This window comes from Sinocyclocheilus grahami, unplaced genomic scaffold (assembly GCF_001515645.1).
Source record: "Sinocyclocheilus grahami isolate Dianchi unplaced genomic scaffold, SAMN03320097.WGS_v1.1 scaffold87.1, whole genome shotgun sequence".
Taxonomy (NCBI): Eukaryota; Metazoa; Chordata; class Actinopteri; order Cypriniformes; family Cyprinidae; genus Sinocyclocheilus; species Sinocyclocheilus grahami.
Genome location: NW_015505266.1, coordinates 1,181,795 through 1,207,072, shown reverse-complemented (window position 1 = coordinate 1,207,072; position 25,278 = coordinate 1,181,795). Strand labels below are relative to the sequence as shown.

The 25,278-nt window shown below is 35.2% G+C and overlaps 1 protein-coding gene across 3 annotated transcripts in view; it reads left to right on the top strand.

Moving 5' to 3' along the window:
• The window catches only part of LOC107586948 (guanine nucleotide-binding protein G(o) subunit alpha-like), a 36,778-nt gene that overhangs the window by 580 nt on the left and 10,920 nt on the right, over nt 1–25,278 (top strand). For all 3 annotated transcript variants that reach the window (XM_016274513.1, XM_016274512.1, XM_016274511.1), the window contains exons 2-5: nt 1,499–1,590; nt 9,651–9,743; nt 11,785–11,945; nt 23,068–23,196. In XM_016274513.1, coding sequence (XP_016129999.1) covers nt 1,499–1,590; nt 9,651–9,743; nt 11,785–11,945; nt 23,068–23,196 — 475 coding nt within the window. The remainder of the gene's footprint in view (nt 1–1,498; nt 1,591–9,650; nt 9,744–11,784; nt 11,946–23,067; nt 23,197–25,278) is intronic.

Here is a 25,278-nt window from a genome sequence, read left to right as displayed (position 1 = left end):
AGGTCCCATCCAGATGTTTGTTAATCTACCCATTGCTTTTAGTCGAAATAACATGGGTTTTGATGTTTACATGGGCCTGCTTGTGCATTAGAAACCTAATTTTGGGTATTTTAGTTTATTTGTAACTAAAAGATTGTGGGTTTGAAACCCAGTTTATTGGTTCAGCAACAGATATGGACTTGTGATGGGACGTTATCAGTTTAAATAGCCGATCTGTGCTGGTAACTCTAAGAATGTAGGTTTAAACCCCAGATTTGGTTGGAAACCTACCTACAGGTTGTAGGTTTAAACCCCGGATTTGGGCAGAGATTGAAACTTCAGACTTGGCCAGGTAACAACATGCCTCCTACAAACCCCAAAATATTATGTTACCTGCTCAGATCTGAAGTTTTAGCTGATGTGTATAAAAGGTTGTAGGTTCAAGTCTCAGTTATGGGTTGAAACTAAAAGGTTGGTGGATTGAACGTCAGAACTGGTCAGTGAAATGGAAGGTTGTTGCTTTTAAAATATCAGATGCGTGCGGTTAACTGAAAATGTGTGGGTTTGAAACTGAGAAATGGACTGATATCGGCAAGGCATTAGCTTCATATAAGATCTGTGCTGGTTTGAATTTCATATTTGTGCAGGTAACTTGAACCATTCTGGGTTTAAATTTGATATTTGTGCAGGTAACTGGACAGTTTGAACCCCTAGATCTGGGCTTGTAACTTAAAGATTGTGGGTTTGAATTTCACATTTGTGCATGGTAACTGAACCATTCTGGGTTTGAAAGTCAGATTTGTGCAGGTAACTAGACCATTCTTGGTTCGAACCTCATATCTGGGTTGGTAATTAAAAGGTTGTGGGTTTGAATTTCATATTTGTGCAGGTAACTCAATGGCTCCAGGTTTGAAACTCAGATGAGGTCTGGTAACAAAGGTTGTGGGTTTGAATTTCACATTTGTGCAAGTAGCCTAATTGAAGCATTCTGAGTTAAAATGTCAGATTTGTGCAGGTAACTGGACAGTTCTTTGTTCGAACCTCAGATCTGGGCTGGTAATTGAAAGGTTGTGGGTTCAAATTTCATATTTGTGCAGGTAACAGTAAAGTTTTGGGTTTGAACCTCTCATCTGGGCTAATAATTTAATGACTGTGGATTTTAATTTCATATTTGTGCAGGTAACTGTAAAGTTCTGGATTCAAACCTCACTTCTGGTCTAATAATTGAAAGGTTGTGGCTTCAAATTTCGTATTTGTGCAGGTAACTGAAAGAGTTCCAACCTCAAATCTTGACTCATCTGAAGAGTGGCAGGTTTAAACCTCATATCTGGGCTGGTAACTGAAAGGTTGTGGGTTTGAACTTCAGGAAGAGTTGATTTATGAACAGTGAAGACTGTACTCTCGAACCAGACATTTATCTTGGGTTAATATAGGAGGACTGTACCATTTATAGATTCTGTTGTTAAAATTGTAAACTAAATTACTGATTAGTAATGTTGAATGACCTATTTTGATGTAGGTGCTGCTGAAAGTGGGAAAAGTACGCTGGTCAAACAGATGAAGATTATCCACAGTCATGGATTCACCAAACAAGAGCTAGCCAGTTTTAAGGTAAGACATTTTATGATGTTGATTTCACATTGCATTTAATAGTTTAACATTTGTTCTGCGCTATATTTTGTCTGTGCGCTCTGTAATTCCTCTGCCATCTGGGAAATCAAGCCGCTGTGTGTGTGTTTGGGGATTATTAAAAGTTTAAGGGGTCATTGGTTCAGCTGTAAAACAAGACCTCAGTTCAATGGAAGACCGGATCTTGCCTCAGCGTGTTTTTTGTTCTGTTTGGAAGAGAAAGCGGAAGGGGGAAGGAAACATATGGAAACATGAAACAGAAAAGTTTTTAGGTTTTTAAACCATCATTAAAAATGGCCGACTTCCAAGAACATTTTCTCTATAGTTTGTTCGACAGCCAGTGTGCACTTCCTCTATAGTCTCATTGCACACCTTTTTTGACTTGTCACTCACAAGTGTTACCATGGCAACATAGTAAAGGTGCACTGCACGCTGGCTCCTTTAGAGTAACCTGTGGTCCATGTACGCCTTATCGCCATGGGAACAGAAAAGCGATTGATTTGCTCATTCATAGTAAACCGCAGCCAGCTGTGTTCTCAACATGATCATCAGCCCTGGTATCACTAAAACTGCAATTTTTGACTGTCACTTCGAGGCGAAAAGTCATTTTTGGCAACAACAATAGTGTTATTCAATCCCCTTCTTCAGTTAACCAAAATACCCTAGGCTAGGGGTTGGCAGTGTGAATAAAGTAATTTAATATCACCGTATATATGACGAACTTGTTATACTTTGCTTGAAATTCAATGGAAAAAAACATTAGTACTAGGCTACGAAAGGTTATTTTATGGCTATATATAGACTTTACAGTTCAGTTTATTTTGACTTCATCAAACTTTGTTGGGCCGAATACGGAGCCTTGCTGTATCCCGAACTCAAGATGTGAATTAAACACTGCTTGTCTACATTTACTACAAAATTATGCTATTGTATGACACACTTTACCTTTTGACTGACAGGTTAAAATAAATGTACTAGGAGTTTGTTGACTTTAGAGAATGTGCATATTGGCTGCAGAATGCGTAGAAAAATGCTAACTAATGTTTTTTGAGAGAATGCTGCCTTACTGTAACTTCCCTCAGTATTTCATTCCCTCACACTTAAAGAGCAGGTCATATGGTATTTTAAAGTGTCCTAATAGTGTGTTGGAGTCCCCTACAAAAGGTTTATATGCATCTAAGGTCAGAAAACATTGTAATTTTCTCAGAATATACATTTCATATTTAGAGTCATTTGCCAATGATTTTGAAACGATTCGTTCCAAGCAAGTTTGGAGCAAACCCCTCCCTTCCATAAGCCTACTCTGCTCTGATTGGTCAGCTGGCCAAGCCTGTTGTGATTGGCACAGAGAGGAGTCCTTGAGCAAGTTAGCGAGCGCTACGATTGACAAAGCACCTTAACATAAAACAATAATATAGTGCTCCAGTCCGTTCTTATAATAATGACATAAAATACAAAAACACTTATGCAAGCGAATCATGCCCACAGCTAAAGTTTAGCTGCTAAACTGTGAACACTTAAAACAATAATGGTGGATACGTTAGCCGAGTGCTAACGTGACTAATGAAACATATATAATTATATTTTGGTTTGTAAACCAAAATATGTCTACTGTAATGTTTGAAGAACGTCAGACAAAAGACATTCTGTGTCTTAACTTTTAAACGCAGAACAGCTGTATCACAGGAGCACCAGCCTAACTAACTCACTCATCTCTCCCGCATTAACCCTATAACTGCCGGTGCAGCAAAATAAACCGCAATTTCACAATGATTATAAAGTCTGTGCGCTACACTACATTCTTTATTATTAAACGAAGTAATTATTAGAACGTCAGTCTACATTAATCGACACATTCTTAGGAAATAGTGGGTTCACAGCGAATTATCACAACTATTTCAGTAAGACAATAATATCGTGCTTTACCTGGAAACTTAAAGCTGCACTAGGTATACATCACATATTAGCACCAAAAACTTGATATTTTGAGCACTCAATTGAAAATGTACACATAATGTATAAATCGTAAATACAGGTTGTGGTTCGGAGAGCTTGTTAGCCCAAATTAAGAAGATTAGAAGCCAACGAAGAAAAAAGCCAAGATTAGAAAAGCAGTCCTTGGTAAAATTACATGCGCACAACAAAAGGTTCGAATTGTATTTCTGTGGTATGCTTGAACACAGCGTCTTCTCAACATGATGTAAACACACTAACTATCGGAAGTTTTGTGGGCAGGTAAGACTCGCGGGCAGGCGGGGATTATGCAAATGTGTTACCCAGTAACGTATCCCATCGGGTAACAGGCAAAAGATTCGAAAATGTGTCGACTCGTTAAGGCGATTCAGAATTGACTCTCTCTTTTGAGAGACAATATCTTTATTTATCATGAACTTTTTTGATTAACAACTTTGTAGATCGTTTTCATTTAAGGATAACTATGTTATAAACTGCAAAAGAGATTTTTTTTCAAAAACCCATATGACCTGCTCTTTAATAAAAGCCACTTTGATCCTTTGGAATTCAGGAATTCTTCCATCCAGTATTTGTGCACTGATGCTTATCAAGCTAACGGAGTGTTAGCAAACATGTTTCTAGTCAGATCTTTCTCGGGTTGTTTTTTAAATCAATTTTGTCAAAAAATGGACGGTCAATCGTATATCCTGTGAAATGCCAGGTGCAGATCTGCATGTGTGCTTGCTTCGGTTAAACAGACTTTGTGTACCATGTTCTCCTCATTAAACCTTCCCTCAGGGTCTGTTTGTGTTAGCTACACTTTCCTGTGAGCCTGAATTAGATTGATGGACTGAGAATATGCAAGTGGTGTTTTGAAGTGCCTCAGGGAATGCTTTAAAATCTCAATGACAGCCTATTAGCTCCTGACGAATGCAAAGGGATTGTCAGGATGGTTAACTAGATGACTAGTCATCAAGCAACCAGCTAGCTGATTTTTAGTGGCAGGGGATGAATTTAAGAACCTGTTAGCATGCTAATAAACTGCAGTGAAGACTATGGTAGTTGCTTGCAGGAAAAAGTATGCTACCCTGTTTTTGTTACTTTCTGATTGTTGCCCTGTGATGCGGTTTTATTGGTCTTTGTCCTGTATTTTGGTCTGATGTGTCACCCGTATGAAAACACTGACCATCCCACATTGAAAGACCATTAACAAACTCTTTAAATAAACACTCACCGCAATGCACGCACCCTTTTTGGGAAGGAATCATCATATGTGCTATTTTTCGCCAGCAGAACTTCCATTATCTTTAAACAAAACAAGAAGTGTTGGAATGTGGGTGAGAATGTTATAATATTGTATAGTGTCATGCATCAGAAATAAAATGCACAGTCAGAAGCTTGGGAGAAAGAAGTAAAGTAAGAAGTACTGTTTGTGTACACAACTTTTAAAAATTCCAAAAGACAACAGCTAGCTAATTATTAATACTGAATTATAAACATTGTATTAAAATCATAATTTTAAGCAGTGTAAAAATCCACAAAATATAAAAGGCCTTTATAAAAATTAAGTAAATACAAACATTAATTATAATAGATTATATTTAATCATATATTAATATTTAAAAAGATATGTATTTAAACAGGATCATTTTATACTGTGTCTGTGAGTTTTTGTTTTCCTTAATTTATTGATACTTAAAGACTTTATTTTTAAATAGACAGTGATTAAACGGTCTTCAGTTATGTACTTCGAAAAATCACCTTTCCAAAATGCAAAAGGAACTTGTTTCATAAAATGACACTTTAGCTGCATACGCACCCTCTGCTGTCATGTGGATAGAGTTTCATGTACATTCTAAACTGAAATTACTCCTTAGGGTTCTTTGTTGAAAAATTGGAGTTCAGAGATTGATGACTGTCATTGTCCTACTTATTGTGAGATGTAAATTTTTTTCATCTGTTTGTGAAACAGGAAGAACAAAAAACTATTATGTCTCATAATAGCACTAGGCTAACTTCTCCCATTGTTCTAGAGACAAAATAAACATTGCCCTAAAGCCAAAGGATAATATACAATAGCCTAATTTTATATTCAACGCAGACGAGCCGAGTTTGAGTCATGTCTTGAGTTCGGGATACCTCAAGGCTCTGTATTCGGTCCATCAAAGTTTGATGTAAATTAAATGAAAAGTCTTTATTTTTGCAAGCTAAACCATAACTTTTATGCTGACCTCTTCTATGCCTGTGTTTTCTCTTAAAATGTGGTCAGTCACAGGGTTTCAATGTTTCTAATGTTCAAAAGTCCAGTTCCTGCTTCACCAGTTTTTGTTGGATGGGTTCATAAAGGGTCATGCTTTCGCTCACACATACATATGTTTGGACAGACCCATAATTATGGCTAGTTTTATATTGTACACATGCTTGCAGACATAAGCACAGTCTGTAATCAGACTGGCCTTGGTTGACTTGGATGTAGTGTCACACAAGGGCGGAGGGAGGCCAGGGAAGGGTGTGGTGACCTGTGCTGTGTGTGTGTGAATCATAAATGCAAGTGAAAATGTGACGTGTTACAGGTAAAAAAGAAGGGACTTGTCCTGACCTGAATGTCGCAGGAGTGTCTTTTTCTTAATCCTTTCTTTTTGCTCACCATTGTACTAAACTGTCACTGCGGTCTTTAACCACACCGCGGTCTCTCTAACCCACAGGAAGTCAAGTTGTCTTTCCTGTTTCCTTCTTTTTTGTTTCTTACCTGACACCCGTCTCTCCATTTCTCCTTGTTCTCCCAAAGCTGCAACTTCAGCCTAAAGTCAAAATGACAATCATTTCTTATTATCATCAATGTTGAAAACAGTTGTGCTGCTTAAAATTTCTGTGGAAGCCGTCATTGACCTTTTTCGGGATTCTTTTGTAAATAGAAAGTTTAAAAGAATAACATTTATTTGAAATACATTTTCCTGACACCTAAACTTTTGAATTGTAGTTTATATTATTACATTTATAAAGATTACACATATAGGAGATGTTCACACACATACACACAAAACGATAAATGTTACATTACAGTGTTTTATCTAGTGTGTCCATCTGGTGGCTCTTTTTTATGGCAAGACTTCACAAACCTCGCAGCTGGGTTTCATGCTTTCATTTCCTCAACCTCCCTCTGACTCTGTTTCTTTGATGAAGTGGCAAGTTCTCCTGTTACAAACGTGACATCAAGGAGTAATAGGAGACTTTGGAGTGCCGTTGTCGGTGGTCTAGAATTTGAGCTTGACCCAAACAAAGTTATTGTAGAATGTACAGCACTGTCTTTGACAAGATTCTGTTGAGCTCATAGATGCCTGGAATTTTCAGAATTTTACACGAATTCTAGAATTTGTTGTTCTTTGATGTCTGTAAGTAACTGTGGATTCCTAGAATGGTTCAACAAAAAATGAACTTTTTATAATTATTTACTCATCCAAGCCAAACCCGCCACTTTTCTTAGTTTCAAGGAACACACAAAAAAAAGATATTTTGAGGATCATGTAAGCTTCCATCTAGTAAAAGTGTATTGTGACTTTCAAGGGACTTTCAAGCTCCAATATGGACAAAAAGCACCATAAACCTGTAAAAATATTCTATCACATGTGCTCTGTATTTCAGTTATTCTGAAGCCATATGCTTATATTCAAATTCAGTTATAAAATATGATAATCAAGGATGTGACAAATTAAAAATTTTAAAAAAGTGTTTAAAAATGTCTGTGAATGTGTGAATTTGCTTTTATAGTTTCAGTTTTAGTAGTTTTATGTTCGTTTGGCATTTTTATTATTATTATCATTTCTGTTCAGCTTTTTTTATTTTATTTTTTATAATTTTAGTACTTGAACTGAAACTTATTTTCAGGTGGCTGACAAGGCAACATTTCTCATTTTCTTTTATGTTTTGTAAGTGTGACATCCTAATATTCATATTTAATTTTTTCAGCTTTATTTCAGCTATATTTTAATTTAAGAATATAAATGTTTAGGTAGTTTTAGCAAATGTAGTAACAAACTTATTTTAGTTCAGATGTTTGCCAAAGCAACATTTCTCATTTTTCTTTAAATAGTTGTGTTACATGTAATGTTTATATTATTTCAGCTTTATTTCAATTAACAATGTTTTTTAAATAGTTTTAGTACATTTATTATGTAAATAAAATTCTAATTTTCTTTTTAGTTTTGTAAATGTAAGTTTTACATCTAATAATTTATCTCAGATAATCTTATTTTATTGCAGAACATGATTTTTAATAGTTTTAGCTGTAGTTGTCTATAACAACATTGGTGTGATTTGAATTTTTTTTGTTAAACCGTTACTTTAAACAATTTCTTCTGACAGTTTTTAAGACCTTAAGAAGTGTTAAGTAGTAAATAAAGGATGAAGAGCGTGATTTCTCTCTCACTCACTCACTCACTCACTCACACACACACACACACACACACACACCCCCTAGTGTGTGTGAAGCTCCCTACCATCTTTGCTCTTACCGCTTTCCACAAGAATAGTTTCATTGTTCTAAAGTGTGTGTGATTCACTCCTGAACTTTACCTCCTGCATCGCTCTAGTGCACTTTGATGTGTTTGCAACAACAAGAAATCGATAAATGCGCATCATATATCCGAACCGGGCCCGCGGCCCTTCATGAACACAGAAAGGCTTTTCGGCGTTCGCTCTCCCCTGGAATGTTCTGCGCCTCTGATCTACAGCCCAGCAAACAAAAGCTGTTCAATAAAGGGCAGGAATGTGTTTGCTTTGGCCGGAGAGTCAGGGGCGGTAAAAGGGGAAGCATTTGGGCACAACACGAGCGGACGGGTGCTGAAAGTGTGAAAAGGGGAAGGTTTTGGGTAGCACACACGTGGACTGATTTTGTGAATTGTCAAAAGTTGAAATGAAATCAAAATGGACAATTTACTTTCTTAAAATTCGTTTCTGGTTTTACTGTCTTGTTCGGCGTCCTGGGGTGTTACAAAGTATTTGTGAAATCTAGCTAACAAAATATATATTGTGTGTTGGAGTGGTCCAGACGCTACAGCATGATTATTCATTTTAATAATGAACAGTTCTTATACTTGCTATTACAATTAGGTAGTTTTATGTTAATATTTTAATTATTTAATTATGTTTCTAATGTAAATTTTGTTATATATTTGTGTATTATATATTGAAAGTATTTTGTGTATAAATAAATAATACTTATTATTATTATTATTATTATTATTATCATCTAATATTTGTTTTGATATTATTTTAATATTTGTGGTTTGTGTATATTTACATTTTAAATAATATATAACAAAAATATTAAAATATCAAAATATTGTAAAAAAATATTTAAAATTTAAATATTACAATTATCAATGATCTATTATCATTTTAATAATTATGGTGTGTGTGTGTGTATATACACACTTTTTTAAATTAAGAAATACTACTATTATTATTATTATTGTTATCTAATATTAAAAAAATCTATTATTTCTAATATTTTTTTTATATTTCACTTGCAAATATGTTGCAATATGTGTGTAAAACGGTTCATGAATGCCATTTTGTGTATGAAAAAGAAAATGTGGTGATTCAAAAACTATACAAATCATTCCCATCTCGGTGAATTGTTCTGACCAAAAAGAAATGATCAGCGTTCCATAATTCATAATCGCACAATTGCATTGAGTTTCAGCCGAGCGTTTGACCGTCACACAGCGGTGTCTGTCACAGTAATGGCGCCCGGTGAAGCCACTTCCTGTCACTTAGGTGGACATGAGACAAAAAGGACCAATCAAGCAGAAATTCATAACGTCCCAGTGACAGGAAGTAGATTTGTTTGGTTAGATGCACTCGCAAATGGCCTTGTTACATTCTGTCACAGATCAATGCAAGGGTTCTTAGATAACGCTTTTATTTTAGGAAGTTATTTGCGTTTGAAGGGGCAAAGACAATGAGTCCTGCCAATCAGAAGAGAAAGAACTCCGAACTAATAAAATTAATATAAGAATGTGAACATCATGCTTTGTTCTTACTTATATGAAAAGAGATTATGATTTATATATCTTTTGTTTTTCCAGCCTGCAGTGTTGGATAACCTCTTGACCTCTATGAAGTTTGTCCTCCATGGAATGGGCGTCCTTCGCATCAACCTCGCTAACAGCAAGAATAAGGTTTGAACCAGACTCTTTCCTTTCTGTTGTTGAACAATATATTTATTTATTACCCAGAGTTAGGATTTCTCTAATAAAATAAGCTACTTTTAAATTTGGATATTTATTTATTTATTTTGTAATATACAAAAAAATAATAACAATTATTATTATTTAATTAGTATGTCTTTATGTACACATTTAGATTTTTTTTTTTTTTTTTTATAAAATATATTTTTTGGAATGTATTAATAGAAACTTTGTTGTTTTTATAATCTATTATTATTATTAAAAGTTTGTAGTTAATAATTAAAATTTTTTGTTGTTGATGTCTTCATTGTGTACCCATTTAGGTACAGATTTAAACATGTATTACTAGATCTTGTTACCTAAGGTTAGGATTACTGTACTAAAAAAACCTATTTGTAAATTTATATTTCAATATTAGATACATTTTATATTTTAATTATTTATTTAATTTAAATATAATATATATTATAATATATAAATATATATTTTTCTAATGCATAACAAGTACAATAATTGTGTTGTTGTTGTTGTTATACTAATAATATAAATAATTATATATAATTATTGTCTTTTATTATATACCCTTTTAGATATGATTACATTTGTTATATATATAAAATAATAATATATTTTTGTAATATATAAAACGTAGTGCTGTCAAATGATTAAACGCGATTAATAGCATCCAAAATAAAAGTTTTTGTTTACATAATGTGTGTATGTACTGTTTATTTATTATGTATATATAAATACAAACACATGCATGTATGTATTTAAGAAAAATATGTTATGTTTATATATTAAATATATGTTTATATAATATAATAATATAAATATATAAATGTATATACATGTGAATATTTTCAAAATATATACTGTATGTGTGTGTATTTATACATAATATTTGTGTGTGTGGTGTGTTTATTTATTATGTAAACAAAAACTTTTATTTTGGATGCTATTAATAGTTTGACAGCACCAATAAAAAGTAAAAACTATTATTATTGCATTATGCCTTTATTATGTATCCACAACATCTATATACAGAGCTAAACATGTATAACTAGATCTAGCTACCATAAGTTAGCAAAGATGTCAATGCCTCAATTAAACTTCCTTTCAGTCTTTATGCCTGCTGGAAAGATACTGTCTTGCTGTTTTACAGTTTTCAGTACTTACAGGGTCCACTAGATGGCAGCATGTTTTCAGATCTAGGGATGTGAACGCCAACATTCAGTCCAAACCTATCAGTCACTGAGTCTTGTGCTATCAGAATCCTCCCTCGGTTCCGGCATGTTCCAGACGTGTGTCTCAAACACTCATTATTTTCTTCCAGACACGCCTAACGGCACAATGAGGGTCGTCTGCTTTGATTATTAAATATGACCGTGGTGTAGGGTGGCCTTGATCAGGTCATGTGACGAACGCTGACCTGTAATTAGACGGATCAGGCCAATTGTTCTTTAATAACAGTGCTAGAGATGCATATGTGTTGGGTCACACTAGTTGATCAGATCTTTGTTCTAGTTGTTTAAATGTTATTGTTTTATGCTTATAAACCCTTGCTCCAGTCCCTAACCTTAATTTTCCTTCCTTCATCAACCCCTAACTAGGTATAGATCACAATTGGTTGACTAGTCATCCAAAAACTGACCAATTATTACGGTGGCCCAGTAGTGCACAACACAGCAGAAAAAAGCAGCCACACAACACAACAGAAACAAGGCACAACACAACAACAGAACAAGCCGCAACACAACAAAATTAGTCCTATGCCAAAGTTAGTCATTTTGTGTTGTGGCGATTTCATTGTGTTGTGCACTACTGGGCCACCATAAATTATGTTGTGAATGAGCAAACTAGATTTGATATTTGTAGCGTTAGTGGTTAATTTAGCATACTAATGTTCTGTTAAACTTTAGCAGTTAGATATTTTGCACACTTTAAGTTCTTAAAATTGAGAAACGTTCTTGAAAAACACTTTGGTGGACGTACAAATGATGATTTCTCCATGTTTGTGGTGTTTCTCCAGGTCCACGCTCACTCCGTTCTCTCGTGTGGCCGTTGCTTCGACGAAGACCAGATGTTGTTCCCGTTCATAGGCCACGCCCTCTGCGGTTTGTGGGCGGATCAGGGGGTGCGGTCAGCAGCGGCGCGAGGATACGAGTACGAACTCAATGACTCTGCACTATAGTGAGTAACACTTGAACTCTAATCGCTAATTACTCACCATCGCTAATAAGACGTTAGCGTTAACACAGTTACCACAGTAATACATTAATTGTGAGCAATGTTTTTACGCCAAGAGTTCATGTTATGATATTTAATATCTGATATTGGACTACATTTCCTAGAATATCTTGTTGGAGGTTTGTTGTTCATGTTTTTGGAGTGTTTAGCTACTTAGCTGCACACTTTCTGATAAGTACTCGGTGTTTGGTTGTGATTTATCATTTTATCTTCATGCCCACCTAGAAAGCTAAAAGTAGCTAAAAATAGTCAATGACATTTCCTTTTCTTTGTGTTTTCAAGTAACCTTCGGTTAGCAAGCTAACAGCTTAGCCTGTTTAGACAAACCATTCTAGTTATGCAGGGCTTCTTTAAGATTAGCTAGTCGGCTAGTTGTTCAGGCAGCCCATGGGCTAGTTGATTTTGATTATATATAAATAACAGAACCCTTATCAAAATTAATTATGGTTTTACTGGTTTATAAAACCAAAAAAAACAAAACATGGTTACTATAATTAAACCATGGTAAACTAACCATGGTTTTGCTACACTAACCATAGTTTAACCATGGTATTTGTAGTAAAACTGTGGTTATACATATGGTAACCTATATGCCAAAAAACTAAAATTTTACTATAATAAAACCATGGTTAATTTTCATAAGGGAAACTAGTGTAATTAAATGATAAAACATGTCAATTAAAATCTTTTGAATTACATGCCTTAACGTAAAATTGAAGCTAAAACATAATTTCTGTTAGACTTCGTGGTTTCAGTTAGCCACTGTTTTTTTTCCAGTTAGCTGGAATTTTTTTTCAGTTAGCCTCTTTTTCTTTTTCTTTTTTTTTTGTTCGTTTGAAGTTTTTTCAAGTTTTTTCCCCCTTTTTTTTCCCAGTTAGCCTCCATTAATTTTAGCTTTTTTCAGTTAGTGTTCTCTGTTTTGTTGGTTAAGAAAAGCTCTTTTAACTAGCTTGAACACGTTTTGATCAGAGAGCAAAGAGAATTGGGACCACAACACCGGAATGGGTCTCTGAAATGCTTTGCATCTCATTTGAATCTTATTTAACCACGCTCAAATAGGCCAATCATGATCTGGAAAAGGTCATGAATGTTTTATTCTAATCTAATTGGTCATTTGACACGGGTGCTGACCCCTGAGTCTTTCTCATGTTCAGTAAACATTTCACGTGCAGCGAGGAAATTTACAGACATTTTCAAGTAAAACTGTTCCTCGAAATATTCAGCTTATATTAGTTTTCTTATTCTATTAAAGATCCTTAGCACAGATTACGTCATTCATTTTCAGTTACTGACAAGAATTTATCTCCTGAAGACTTGATCCGGAAGGATTTAAGGTTATTCAATATTTTATTGATTTTCTAGCTCCCTAGCCCAGGTTTTCCCAATGCTTCCTGATGCAGTTTCTGAAACCTCAATGTAGGTTTAATGGAACTAATGTGCGACTGCCACTCTTGAGCCATAATGGCCGCTGATCTGTGACTCAGTCTGACACTCCCACTGTGAATAATGGCTGATTAGTGGGATATTCAAATAGTGAATTGTGTAATTACACATGTGTGCGATGGCAAGCTAAAACACCAGGAGGCTGATTATTTAAATGAAGCAGAAAGGGTCACCCGTGTCACAGACATGTGGTGTGTGCCACAGCGAATGAACCTCAAACTCCGCAGCGCGGTGTGTGTGTGTGGTAACTCATAAACGGCAATTAGAAAGCAGTCAAACCTCAAAGCCTACAGCCTTTGTCAGTTGATATATATATCCTGCAATGCATGCTGGGACGTCACGTAATGGAGGTTTGACATGATCGCTTGTCTTTTTGATTAGCACGCAGGACACCTAGTGAAGGTTGTAAAGAATGAGGAAATGATGGAGGCGAGCGAGATGTGAGGTGCTGTGTGTGGTTGAAGTTGTCCATACCGAATGTGTTTGACATCAAAACCCACACACACAAAAGCGCATAGCCTCGATTCTACTGAATTCCCACACATATGCACATAAGTATGTCCTTAGCCATTTAGAATTCTGAAAATTCTAAATTATATTATAAAAATAATATTTATAACTAATAATGTGTAATTTATTTATATTAGTAGTAGTAGTAGAAAAGGTATTAATACTTTAAAATAATAATAACTTATCACGTTGCTCTCCTCAACTGCCGCTCCATCTCGGATAAGGGTCCTTATCTAAATGAACTTACTACGGACAACAACTTGGATATGTTATTTCTTACTGAAACCTGGCAAACACTGAATGATTTCGTACATCTTAACCTGCTTAAACTGAACGGATATCAATGCTTGTCTAAACCGCATTTACATGGTAAAGATGGTGATCTCTTTAACTCTTTATCTATCACTCAGCTGGATTTTCACATTCTTAAGTCCTTTGAGTACATGGCTCTGAAAATTTGGCATCATCCGACGCCCGCACTATGTGCATTGTTCAACCCGCAGGATTTTCAATGTGTACCAGTCAACATCTACTAGTATTCTGTGTATCTGGTCAAAAAACAGAACTTTGAATAATCCGACTCGTCTACAGAGCGACCGTCGTTCACCGCGATCGCTTGTTTTCATAAATAGGACAAACTTCAATTACAACACAACTGGAAATAAAGGTGTACTACAAAATCAATTTGCTTTCCTCTACTGCCGCTCCATCTCGGATAAGGGTCCTTATCTAAATGAACTTACTACAGACAACAACTTGGATATGTTATTTCTTACTGAAACCTGGCAAACACTGAATGATTTCGTACATCTTAACCTGCTTAAACCGAACGGATATCAATGCTTGTCTAAACCGCATTTACATGGTAAAGGGGGTGATCTCTTTAACTCTTTATCTATCACTCAGCTGGATTTTCACATTCTTAAGTCCTTTGAGTACATGGCTCTGAAAATTGTGCGAACTATTAACTTTAGCTTGCGCTTACTTGGAGACTTTAACATACATGTTGATACTGTCTGCTCTAACAGCACTCAATTGAAGACTGTCCTGGACTGCTTTAATCTTACCCAGAATGTTAATTTCCCAACTCACTCTCATGGTCATACACTTGACTTAGTTTGTACGTCTGGTTTGAAGTCCATCTTCAGCATCTCTGGCCTGTGTTAACGGGCGTTTACAGACTTCATATTTTCACATAAATGACATTTTGGAAAATGATTGCATTGCAATGCAGTTTGTGCAAGTCCAGAACAGAGACAAGTTGCAATAAGACAAAAAACGACCAGTTGCTGATCGTGTAAGTTCCAGGGGCAACTCCTTAAATTCGTCCATCCTACACACACGTGACTGACCGCTCGCTCGCACCAACAGGAGGAGGAGGGTCGTGTTACTTTCTACACTGCACTCAACCTGAGGGATTCCTACACTTTCAGTCTTTGAGGAGAAAGTCGCATACTGCAGGAACGGTTTAATGGAAAATATTAGTGGTTTTGAAACCGTGACATTTTCAAATCGCGGTATACCTTGAAACCGGTAATCGGCCCATGCCTAATCTCACTGATAGACAATACTACATCACTATGCGTAATTATAAATCTCCCACTACTTTACTCAGTCAGGGTGTTCCCCAGGGCTCTGTTCTTGGACCATTACTATTCATTACTTACATCATGCCTCTTGGACATATTATCCGTCGTCATGGTTTTCATTATCACTGTTATGCTGATGATATTCAGATATACACTGCATGCAGACCAGATTCTATTCACCAGACCACATCACTATCTACCTGTGTTAATGAGCTAAAGGCCTGGCTAAATTCTAATTTTCTCAGTTTGAATTTGAACAAAACCGAAATTTTAATTACTGGCCCCCTTTCACTAACAAAAAATGTAGTAAATGCTCCCAGTTTCAACCTTGACGCTACAACAATTTTTCCATCTGCTACTGTCAGAAATTTAGCCATTACTCTTGATCCTTCACTGACTCTGGATGTTTACATTAGTAAACTATCCAAAGCTGCATTTTTCCAGCTTCGACGTTTAGCCCAACTTCGAACCTATGTTTCTCCAAAAGATGCTGAATCATTAGTGCATGCTTTTTACATCACGCCTCGACTACTGTAATGCTCTTTTTGCCGGATTACCATTGCACTCTATCTCTCGTTTACAATCTATTCAAAATTCTGCTGCAAGAATATTAACTCATACTAAACGATATGCTCATATTACCCCTATCTTATTTAAACTCCATTGGCTCCCTGTATCATCTCGCATTACTTACAAAATTCTTCTTCTTACTTTTAAATCACTCAATGGCCTAGTTCCTCCTTATCTCTCTGATCTACTGTCTCCTTACATTCCGCCTCGATCACTTCGATCTGCAGGATGTGAACTTCTTACTGTACCTAGATTTCGGGCGGCAGGTCATTTTCCGTTACTTTGCACCTAAACTATGGAACTCTATACCACTGGCACTAAGGACAATAACCTCACTCTCTGTATTTAAATAACAACTCAAAACCTACTTGTTTACCCAATACAATCAGTCATAACCTGTTCTTTAGACACTCTCCTCATCCTGTACTAACAGCTATAATTCTCTCTCGAGTATTTTCGTTCTGTGTATTTTTGTTGCATTTACTATTATTTGTTTGTTACTTATTGACACTATCCTTTTTCTGTTGTTACTTATACTATGTTGTGTTTCCGGTACATAATTGTACCATGATATGCAACTCTATCCCCGGACTGGGCAAATGTCTACTGTCCACTTAATTTGATTAATTGATTGTGAAATGACTGTTTATGATTATGTGAATCGACTGTCTATTGTGTTACTGGTTTTGTACAGTGTCCTATTAAGTTAAATTAAACTATTATTATTATTATTATATATTTTAATTAAAGAAGTTTAAAATGACTTTTATAAAAACATTGTAAGCCTAGATAACAAAGCATTATAATAAAATATGATAAAAATTATAATATTTATAACAATACATTTTATTTATTTAAAAATCTATTATTAATATTATTCATTCTAAAATTATATTATTTTTGCTATTATTAGTAATAGTAAACCTCTAATGTATCAATACCAGTTTAAAACATTTAATTATTGTAATTTAAATAAAATAAATATAATATAACATTTTGTTTTTAATTTAAATAATAATCTTACAAATAAAAAAGTTGTTCAACCATGCTTTAAAAATTCTAAATGTTTCTTTCTTTCTTTCTTTTTTTATTTTTTTTACAAAATATTTAATTCTAATTAGTTTCATTAAAAAAAAACACTTAAGGCTACGTAAAGTAAGTGTGTGTGTGTGTGTGTCTGTGTGTAAATTTGATTGACAGGTGCTCCTGTCATTTATCCCTGGGGCCAAGGGGCCCCTCCAAACACTTCAGTCAATAATATGGAGTCAATAACACGCTTGTCACCGGGAGCGACTAAATTATCACCATGGCACTGATTTGAGTTGTGGTTTGAAGACTGTTTAAATCACACACACACACACACACACACACAGGTTTGTTTTTATGGTTTATGGGGACTCTCCATAGGCGTAATGGTTTTTATACTGTACAAATCGTATTTTCTATTGCCCTACACCAACCCTACCCCTAAACCTACCCCTCACAGGAAACTTTCTGCATTTTCAGATTTTCAAAAAAACTAATTCTGAATTATTTATAAGCCTTTTGAATTACGGGGACACTGAAAATGTCCTCATAAATCACCTTCTCGTTGTAGTCATACCGTCATACCAATGTTATTATACAAATTTGTATCCTCATAAACCACACAAACATGCACACACACACACACACACACACACACACACACACACACACACAACACATAATGAAGAATTTATCTTGAAAAAGTACCAAAATTTTATTTATTTTATAATATGCCTGATTTGCATAAAAAGGAGGCTGAAAGAATGACAATGACTTAATTAAATATAGTGTAGTGCTGTTTTGGCATAGAGATTTGCACTAAAATGCCATTCCTGTGTCTGCATTGTACCGTTTCTCTCACTCTCTCCAGATTTAAAAACCTTTCCTCTCAAGCTGTCATGTCACACCTGCAGGACTCCATCACCAGTCCTCCTCTCTCACACACACACACACACACACACACAAAGAAACACACATTCTCTTGTTAAAGGTCAGATTTATCAGAGGGCATTTCCATCGTCTTTGCAGGCCAGGTCGCAGCTCCTCACCTGTTCATATCCTGCCTGCATCTTGTGAAATCTCTTTTCATTTCGCCTTTCATCCATTCTCATTTGCCCTCCCTCGCTATTCTAAATTCTCCACAAAAACCACAACCCTAGAACCCTGACCGGCGTCATTTCACGAAATTCAATTGTGTGGAAAAATAGATCAGAAATGGAGTGAGGAGAAAAGATACTTCAGAGAGAAGGATGTTTGGTGAGAGGTCAAAGTGGTGTCAAATCAATCTGAGAGTTAAAGTATATCTACAAAACTCCAGGAGAGGTTTTTTAAATGCTAAAACTGCTTCAAAATGTCACGCTGATGGAGAAACCAGTTCGAACCAGCTTTGGAAAGGAATAGATAATCTAAAAATGATCCTAAAGATGTTTTTCTTTGGTAGGACGCAAAAGAAGAGATTTTGAATCAAGAGATTTCACACTGCTCTTTTCCATACAGCATAAAGTGAGGTTATTAAGAGATAATTTTGTAGTCTGCCAACCTCAAAGGAAGAGTTCACCCAAAAATTTTAATTTGCTGAGAATTACTCACCCTCAGGTCATCCAAGATGTAGATGAGTTTGTTTCTTCATTGAAAAAGGCTTGGAGAAAATTAGCGTTATATCGCTTACTCACCAATGGATCCTCTGCAGTGAATGGGTGCCGTCAGAATGAGAGTCCAAACAGCTGATAAAAACATCTCAATAATCCACAAGTAATCCACAACACTCCAGTCCATCAATTAACGTCTTGAGAAGTGAAAAGTTCCATGTTTGTAAGAAACAAATATATCATTAATGCATTTCTGGACACAAGTCTCTTCATAATAACGTTTCTTCTAGTGAAAAGCCCATCCTCTGTTGTCCTGTTGTCAAAATCCACCGGCATATTTGTTTAGAATAGTTTTAGACTATTTTCACTTGATCTGTGCATATTTTTCTCCTGATTCAGATGAGACTTTTTTCACTGGAGGAAGCGTTTTTACGGATTATGGACTCATCAGAAGTGACTGTTGTAAAGTTAAAATGTCTTAATGATGGATTTTTTTCTTACAAACATGCACATTTTCGCTTCACAAGACATTAATTGATGGACTGGAGTCATGTGGATTACTTGTGTGATGTTTTATCAGCTGTTTGTACTCTCGTTCTGACGGCACCCATTCACTGCAGAGGATCCATTGGTGAGCAATCGAGGTAATGCTAAATTTCTACAAATCTGTTCTGATGAAGAAACAAACTCATCTACAACTTGGATGGCCTGAGGGTGAGTAAATTTTAAGCAAATTTAAATTTTTGGGTGAACTAATCCTTTAATGATCCGCTTAGACCAGTTAAAAACCATCAGAAACTAATTTAGCCGGGGTTTTTTTCTTGTAGGGACTAAATAAAAAAAAAAAGACTACTTCTGGAGTCTAGAGATGGTTAGCCCTTTAACTTCCGATAAAGTTAGCCCTTGCCTTTCCCTAGAGATCGTTAGAGATTGAGACAGATCCACAGCGACAGGGCCTTTGTGTCCCACTGGGACTTGAAGGCCAGCAGCGAGTGAATGTTGCATCCAGATGCACGTAACGGCATGTCTGTTTTATACACCCAGACGCATTTAAAGAAACACACCTCACACTTGTTCACTCACAGCCTCTGCTCAGGCCCGAGGCGCTCGCTGTCGTGCCGCCCAGGGGGTTTACAAGATCAGACTCGGCTCGAATGCCAAGGAATCGCTTTGGCACTGAGGTTGGAGTGTGATATTGTGTGTTTGTGTGTCCGTTTAGCTGTCATTAAAACCAGAAACACTACACGGAGTGTGTTCTTAATTCCCTATGGTAGTAAAAAACATAGTACTCGACAGTGGTATTGTCATTAACTAAAGCTAAAATTATTATAAAATGTTTTTTTATAAATTGAAATAAAGCCGAAATAAAATATAACAAAAATGAAATGAAAATTAAAAATGTTGCCATCTGCTGTTATGGTGGTGCAACTGCCTGAAGACAACCCTGCTAAGTAAGTCAACAAGCAACTAAACCGATTAATAACACCATTGATTTAACGATATATACGTTTGTCAACTCTGTCAGTTTATGCTAAAGGCTGCTAGCGGCTTTTGTTATAGAGTTGCGAATATGAGAATGCAGCGTGTGGGTTTTAGTACTCACTTATGCAAAATCATTTTCTTAAATTGTCTGCCGTTACACCATGTGTTATTCAGCTAGCTAGCAATAAGATAGTTAACTGACTATTTTGAATGATGAGTGAAACTTTAGTTTACGCTACAAGCTAAAGTAGTTTCCGCAACATTGCTAATGACATGGTGGTGCAAATTTCGCTGAAAATTTACATAAACTGTAGTCAAACTTGTTCGCTTTGAAAATGTAGTTAGCCGCTCTAAAAGCTACTAACAAAAAGTAGCTAACTTAAGCTAAATTTAGTTGAAAACATGAACATGGTTAATAGCTAGCTATAAAAGGGTGGCATTTTAGCTAACTTTAAGTTATTCATCAAGATTCTTCTCAAACCAGTTCGTTAACATGACAATAGCCGTGTTAGGTAAACAACACTGTTGCTACCTATAGGCTAATTGTCCTAAGCTCTTTTTTTCTACAAGCTACTTGCAAAAAGTTCACATAAGCTAAATTTAGTTAAAAACATGAACCTAGTCAATAGCTAAAGGATACAAATTTAGCTAACTTTAACTTTGTTAGCTATAAATCTAATTGCCATTTAAGCTCTTTTCAAAAAGTAGTTAGCCACTCTACAATAGACTAACAAAAAGTAGTTCACTTAAGCTAAATCTAGTTTAAAACATGAACTTAGTCAATAGCTAGCTTTTAACGTTTAACTTTAACTTCCTTAGCAAGATTCTTTTTAAACCACTGCTTTAGCGTGACATTAGCCATGTTAGATAAACTACATTTGAAACTATAACTTTGTTAGCTATAAGCTAATTATTTAAGTTCTTTTCAAAAAGTAGTTAGCAACTCAAGTACAAGATACTACCAAAAAGTAGTTCACGTGAGCTGAATTTAATTGAAAATATGAACTTAGTCAATAGCTGGCTAGCTAAACTTCAGCTTGCTAGCCATAAGCTATTTGTCATTTAAGCGAGTACTCTTTTAAAAAAAAAAAAACTAGTTAGCCACTCTTGCTAGCTATAATCTATCATAATTTAAAGTAGTTCAAAGCACTTTTTGTTTGTACTCTGCTAATAGTTAACGGCATTGAAGCTGCAATGCTAAATACTAAAATGACAGGAACTCTTAGAAGTCAACAATTTATGCTAATGATGCCATAATGCTGCTCCTTGCAGGAGCAGTGCGAATGCAACGTGTACATTTCAGTATGCAACGGTGTGTACGTCAGTCTCTGACATATTAGCATTTAGCACGACCTGGTCTTTGTTCTGTTCGCATGAACAGAATGACAAACTGGTCTTATCAGAGCAGAAAAAGATGCCTCAAACACTCTTAATCAAAATCTATGGCACAGTTGTCTGAGGTTATTGCTTCAAAACTGTGTTTACGTGTGTGTTTGTCTAAGTCTCTCTCCAGGGTGTTTTCGACCTCCTGTGAGGTGTGTGTGTCGCTACGTAGCGTGCACTCCCGGATAATCCCTCTCTTTAGCGCATCTGCATACAGAAATCCCCCCACAGATTTGCTTATACTGTATCATGCTGTGTTTATATTCATGCTGGTAATTAGCATACAGCGTGTGTTTCCCCCGGGCCAGTCTTATCGCTGCCACAGACACTTACTGCAGTCAGAGGTAAAGCTGCTTACCTAGACAATGAGAGAAGGCCCTTAAGGAGAGGGTTTTTCCCCACAGAGACCTGATTATAAGAGGTGAGGAGCCGCGTTTGCTCCCAAGCCACTTTTTTACTGACAGGTTGCTGGAGTTAAAACCTAAAACCTGCTGGTATCAAACTAGGAACTGCTAAGGGGAGGATAATGTCTGCCGTTTAAGGTTTCAATGCTGCAAGAAATAAGTCTGGTGCCGCTAACACAAAACAAACTAGGTTGTGTGAAAGCACAAGATATCGGTACCATACCGATTATCAACCGATATTATAGTGTTTTTTTTGGTTGTGTATGTTTGTTGGATATTTCATTTATTTCTCCTGTTTTTACATGTTGATAACATTTGCTGCCATCTAATGTTCACTTTAATTCTTTAATAAAAGATGCCTAAATACTGTGATGCCTAAATTCACTTGTAGGATTTATTTATTTAGTTATTTAAAAAAAAAAAATTTTTTTTGTTTTAATCATTTATTTTTAATTTATTGAGACAAGCATTGTTATTGCTAAGACTAACGCTAAAACTTTTTAAAATTGGTTGCCAGAAAATAAAATAAAGCTTAAATGTAATCAAATATAAATATTGTATGAAAAACCTAAATTTAGAAATGTTGCTTTCACAACTAACTGAAATGAGCTTAAGTTGAATGAAATACTAAAGTAACTAAAACTGAAAAAAATTTAATATATAAAAAATCTGTTAAATCTATAAAAAAAAATTGACCTGCACGTAGCAAAATTACTATACCATAAACTAAGTTAACAAATTAATATAATTAATATAATTAAAATTAATATATATATATAAAAAAAACAGAAAACATTCAAATAAAAAGAAAATTCACAATATATTAATATAAATAGTATTAAAGTAACACTAATTTTGGTGATACAATAAAGGATTTTTATATCGGCCATGTATTGTTTATCGGCAATGGAGTGACAATAATTATCGGCTTATGAGATTTGTTCGCAGATCTTCTGGCCAAGAACCAGGTTAATTTAGCTGGAAAAGGGATTCCTGATAGAATGTGTCATTACTCTCATTTTTTGTCATAAATTTTGTTGTTACTTTGTCTATGTCTCTCTGTTCCCAGTTTTTTTGAGAACATGGGCAGGATCATCGCCCTTGATTACATGCCGACAGAAACGGACGTTTTAAGAGTCCGACTGAGAACCACAGGAGTGATTGAGACACAGTTCAAAGTCAAGCACCTGGTCTTCAGGTAAACAGTCTCTTTATTGTCAGGTTGTTCTAATTGTTCTTACAAAAACTTGTCTGTGACTGTGAATCATCAAACATAAAAGCTTTTTCTGTTGTTTTCAGTTGAAGTTTGTTTAAAAGTAGCTAAAATAGCAAATGAGAAAAAATTGAGGGGTTTTCCTTCTCGTAGCTTCATGTCTTCATGATATTGACCATGTCCGCATCCTCCATCTCTCACTATCTTATGAAACGTCACCTTGCATGACGTTCTTAAGCATCGCTCCATTCGTCAATATCCCAACTGGCATTATCAGCATTGAGCACACGTTCAGCTTTGATTTGGATGCAAGACTTGTTTTGAATTTGTCTAATGAGTTTTTTTTGTTGTTGTTCGCTATGACGTCTTGTCTCGAGTTCCAACTCAAATATTTCGACAAACAACTTTTAAAGGGATATGCTAATCATTTGTTTAGTTTGAACCAGTGTTATTTTAGTATCATTGATATACTTTCATAGATTTTATTTTTATGTATTCTGTTTTCATTTAAAAAAAAAATTTTTTTGTAATTTTGTTGTTTTTTGTAATATGTAGTAGTTTTGTATTTTAAAATGTCTATATAGTTTTTAATTTTAAATTAAATTATTTTGTATATTTAATTTATATTTAAGTTTTAGTTGTTAAAACTAGTTTTAGTTGTACTTAAACTAAATCTAAATAAAAATTAGGAATGTTGCCTTGTCATCTAGATGAAAACAAAATTTGTTATTTTTTAATTCATGTTTATTTTGTCAAGTATGACTTTTTGTATGGTTTTAGTTTTCGTAAAACGTTGCTTTATGCACAGTTTACTCATAAATCCCCACTGTTTGCTTCAGTCACAATGACTTTTGATCCTCAAAATGTCGGAATGAAAAAGTTTCATGCATGTTCATTGTCCTCTCAAGTTCAATTTTGCGCAAACATTAGACAACCAATAAAACGATTGGAAGGTTTCATGGGAAATGTGAGTAATTTTCTGCTTGGCAGCTTTTACCAGCCATTTGAATGTTAATGGAGACATTTACAGCTATGAGATGCCATAGACTGTTTGATATGGCATGGAAAAGATGAGTGATTTGGCGTTTGGTGGAAAGCAACTGTCTTTGTCTATACTTTTACGTTCGCTTCTTCTTGGGCTCATTCTGCCCTGAGAGTTGGCTAATTTATTGGCTTCAGTTGAGGGCTTCTGCAATAACATTTATATTGCACTATACTTTGCATAATGCTAAATCTAAATTTTCCATGGCTTTCATGACAGTTTTTAATAAAAGTGCTTCTACAACGTCATAAAATCAAAACAAGATGACTTAAAAAATGGTCGTGGGATGTATGTATGTTTAAAACACCCAGTTGAACACCCATCCATTTAGTGGTCTTTACAGTTTAGTCTTCAAAAACATCTTTTTAGTTTTTCCATCTGAGGAGAAATTGTTATTCTGTACTCTTTGTTGGGTTTTTAGGTTAAATTGTCCTATAGAGTATAAATATGAGCAAAAAAATCCCATAAACCCTGAAATCAGAGTGGAAGTAAGAGAATTAAGGGGCTCCGCAATGACTTTGCGTTCATTATTAGCTGTGAACTCTATGAAAGCTGATGTTATGTGGAGTAATTGTTCCTCTTGAACTCTAGAGTGAATTAATTCGGTGTGGAATAACTTACTGTCAATCTTCTGCACGCTCGACTGCATGTCCTTATCGCAGCACTTCACACGCATCCCTCGCCGAAACCTCAAGATCTTTATCATATCACCGGATTCACACGTTCTCACGTTTGATATAAACACCCATAGCTGCATTTCAGTTTCTTTGCCTTACACTCAATAAATCATTTTTTACATCGAAAGTTTATTTATTTTTACATTTGTGTATTTAATTGTTTATGCATATTTATTTTATTTATGCATTTATGGGTTTATTAATGCTTTTATTAATTTTTGTTTGTTTGTTTTATTGCTGCATTCATTTTATTTACTATATCTATAGACAATAAAATGCTGTTTCTTATGGCCGTATGTAAATGTTATAGTACTGTTTTAAATAGTAATTGCAGTATTCATTTTTGCG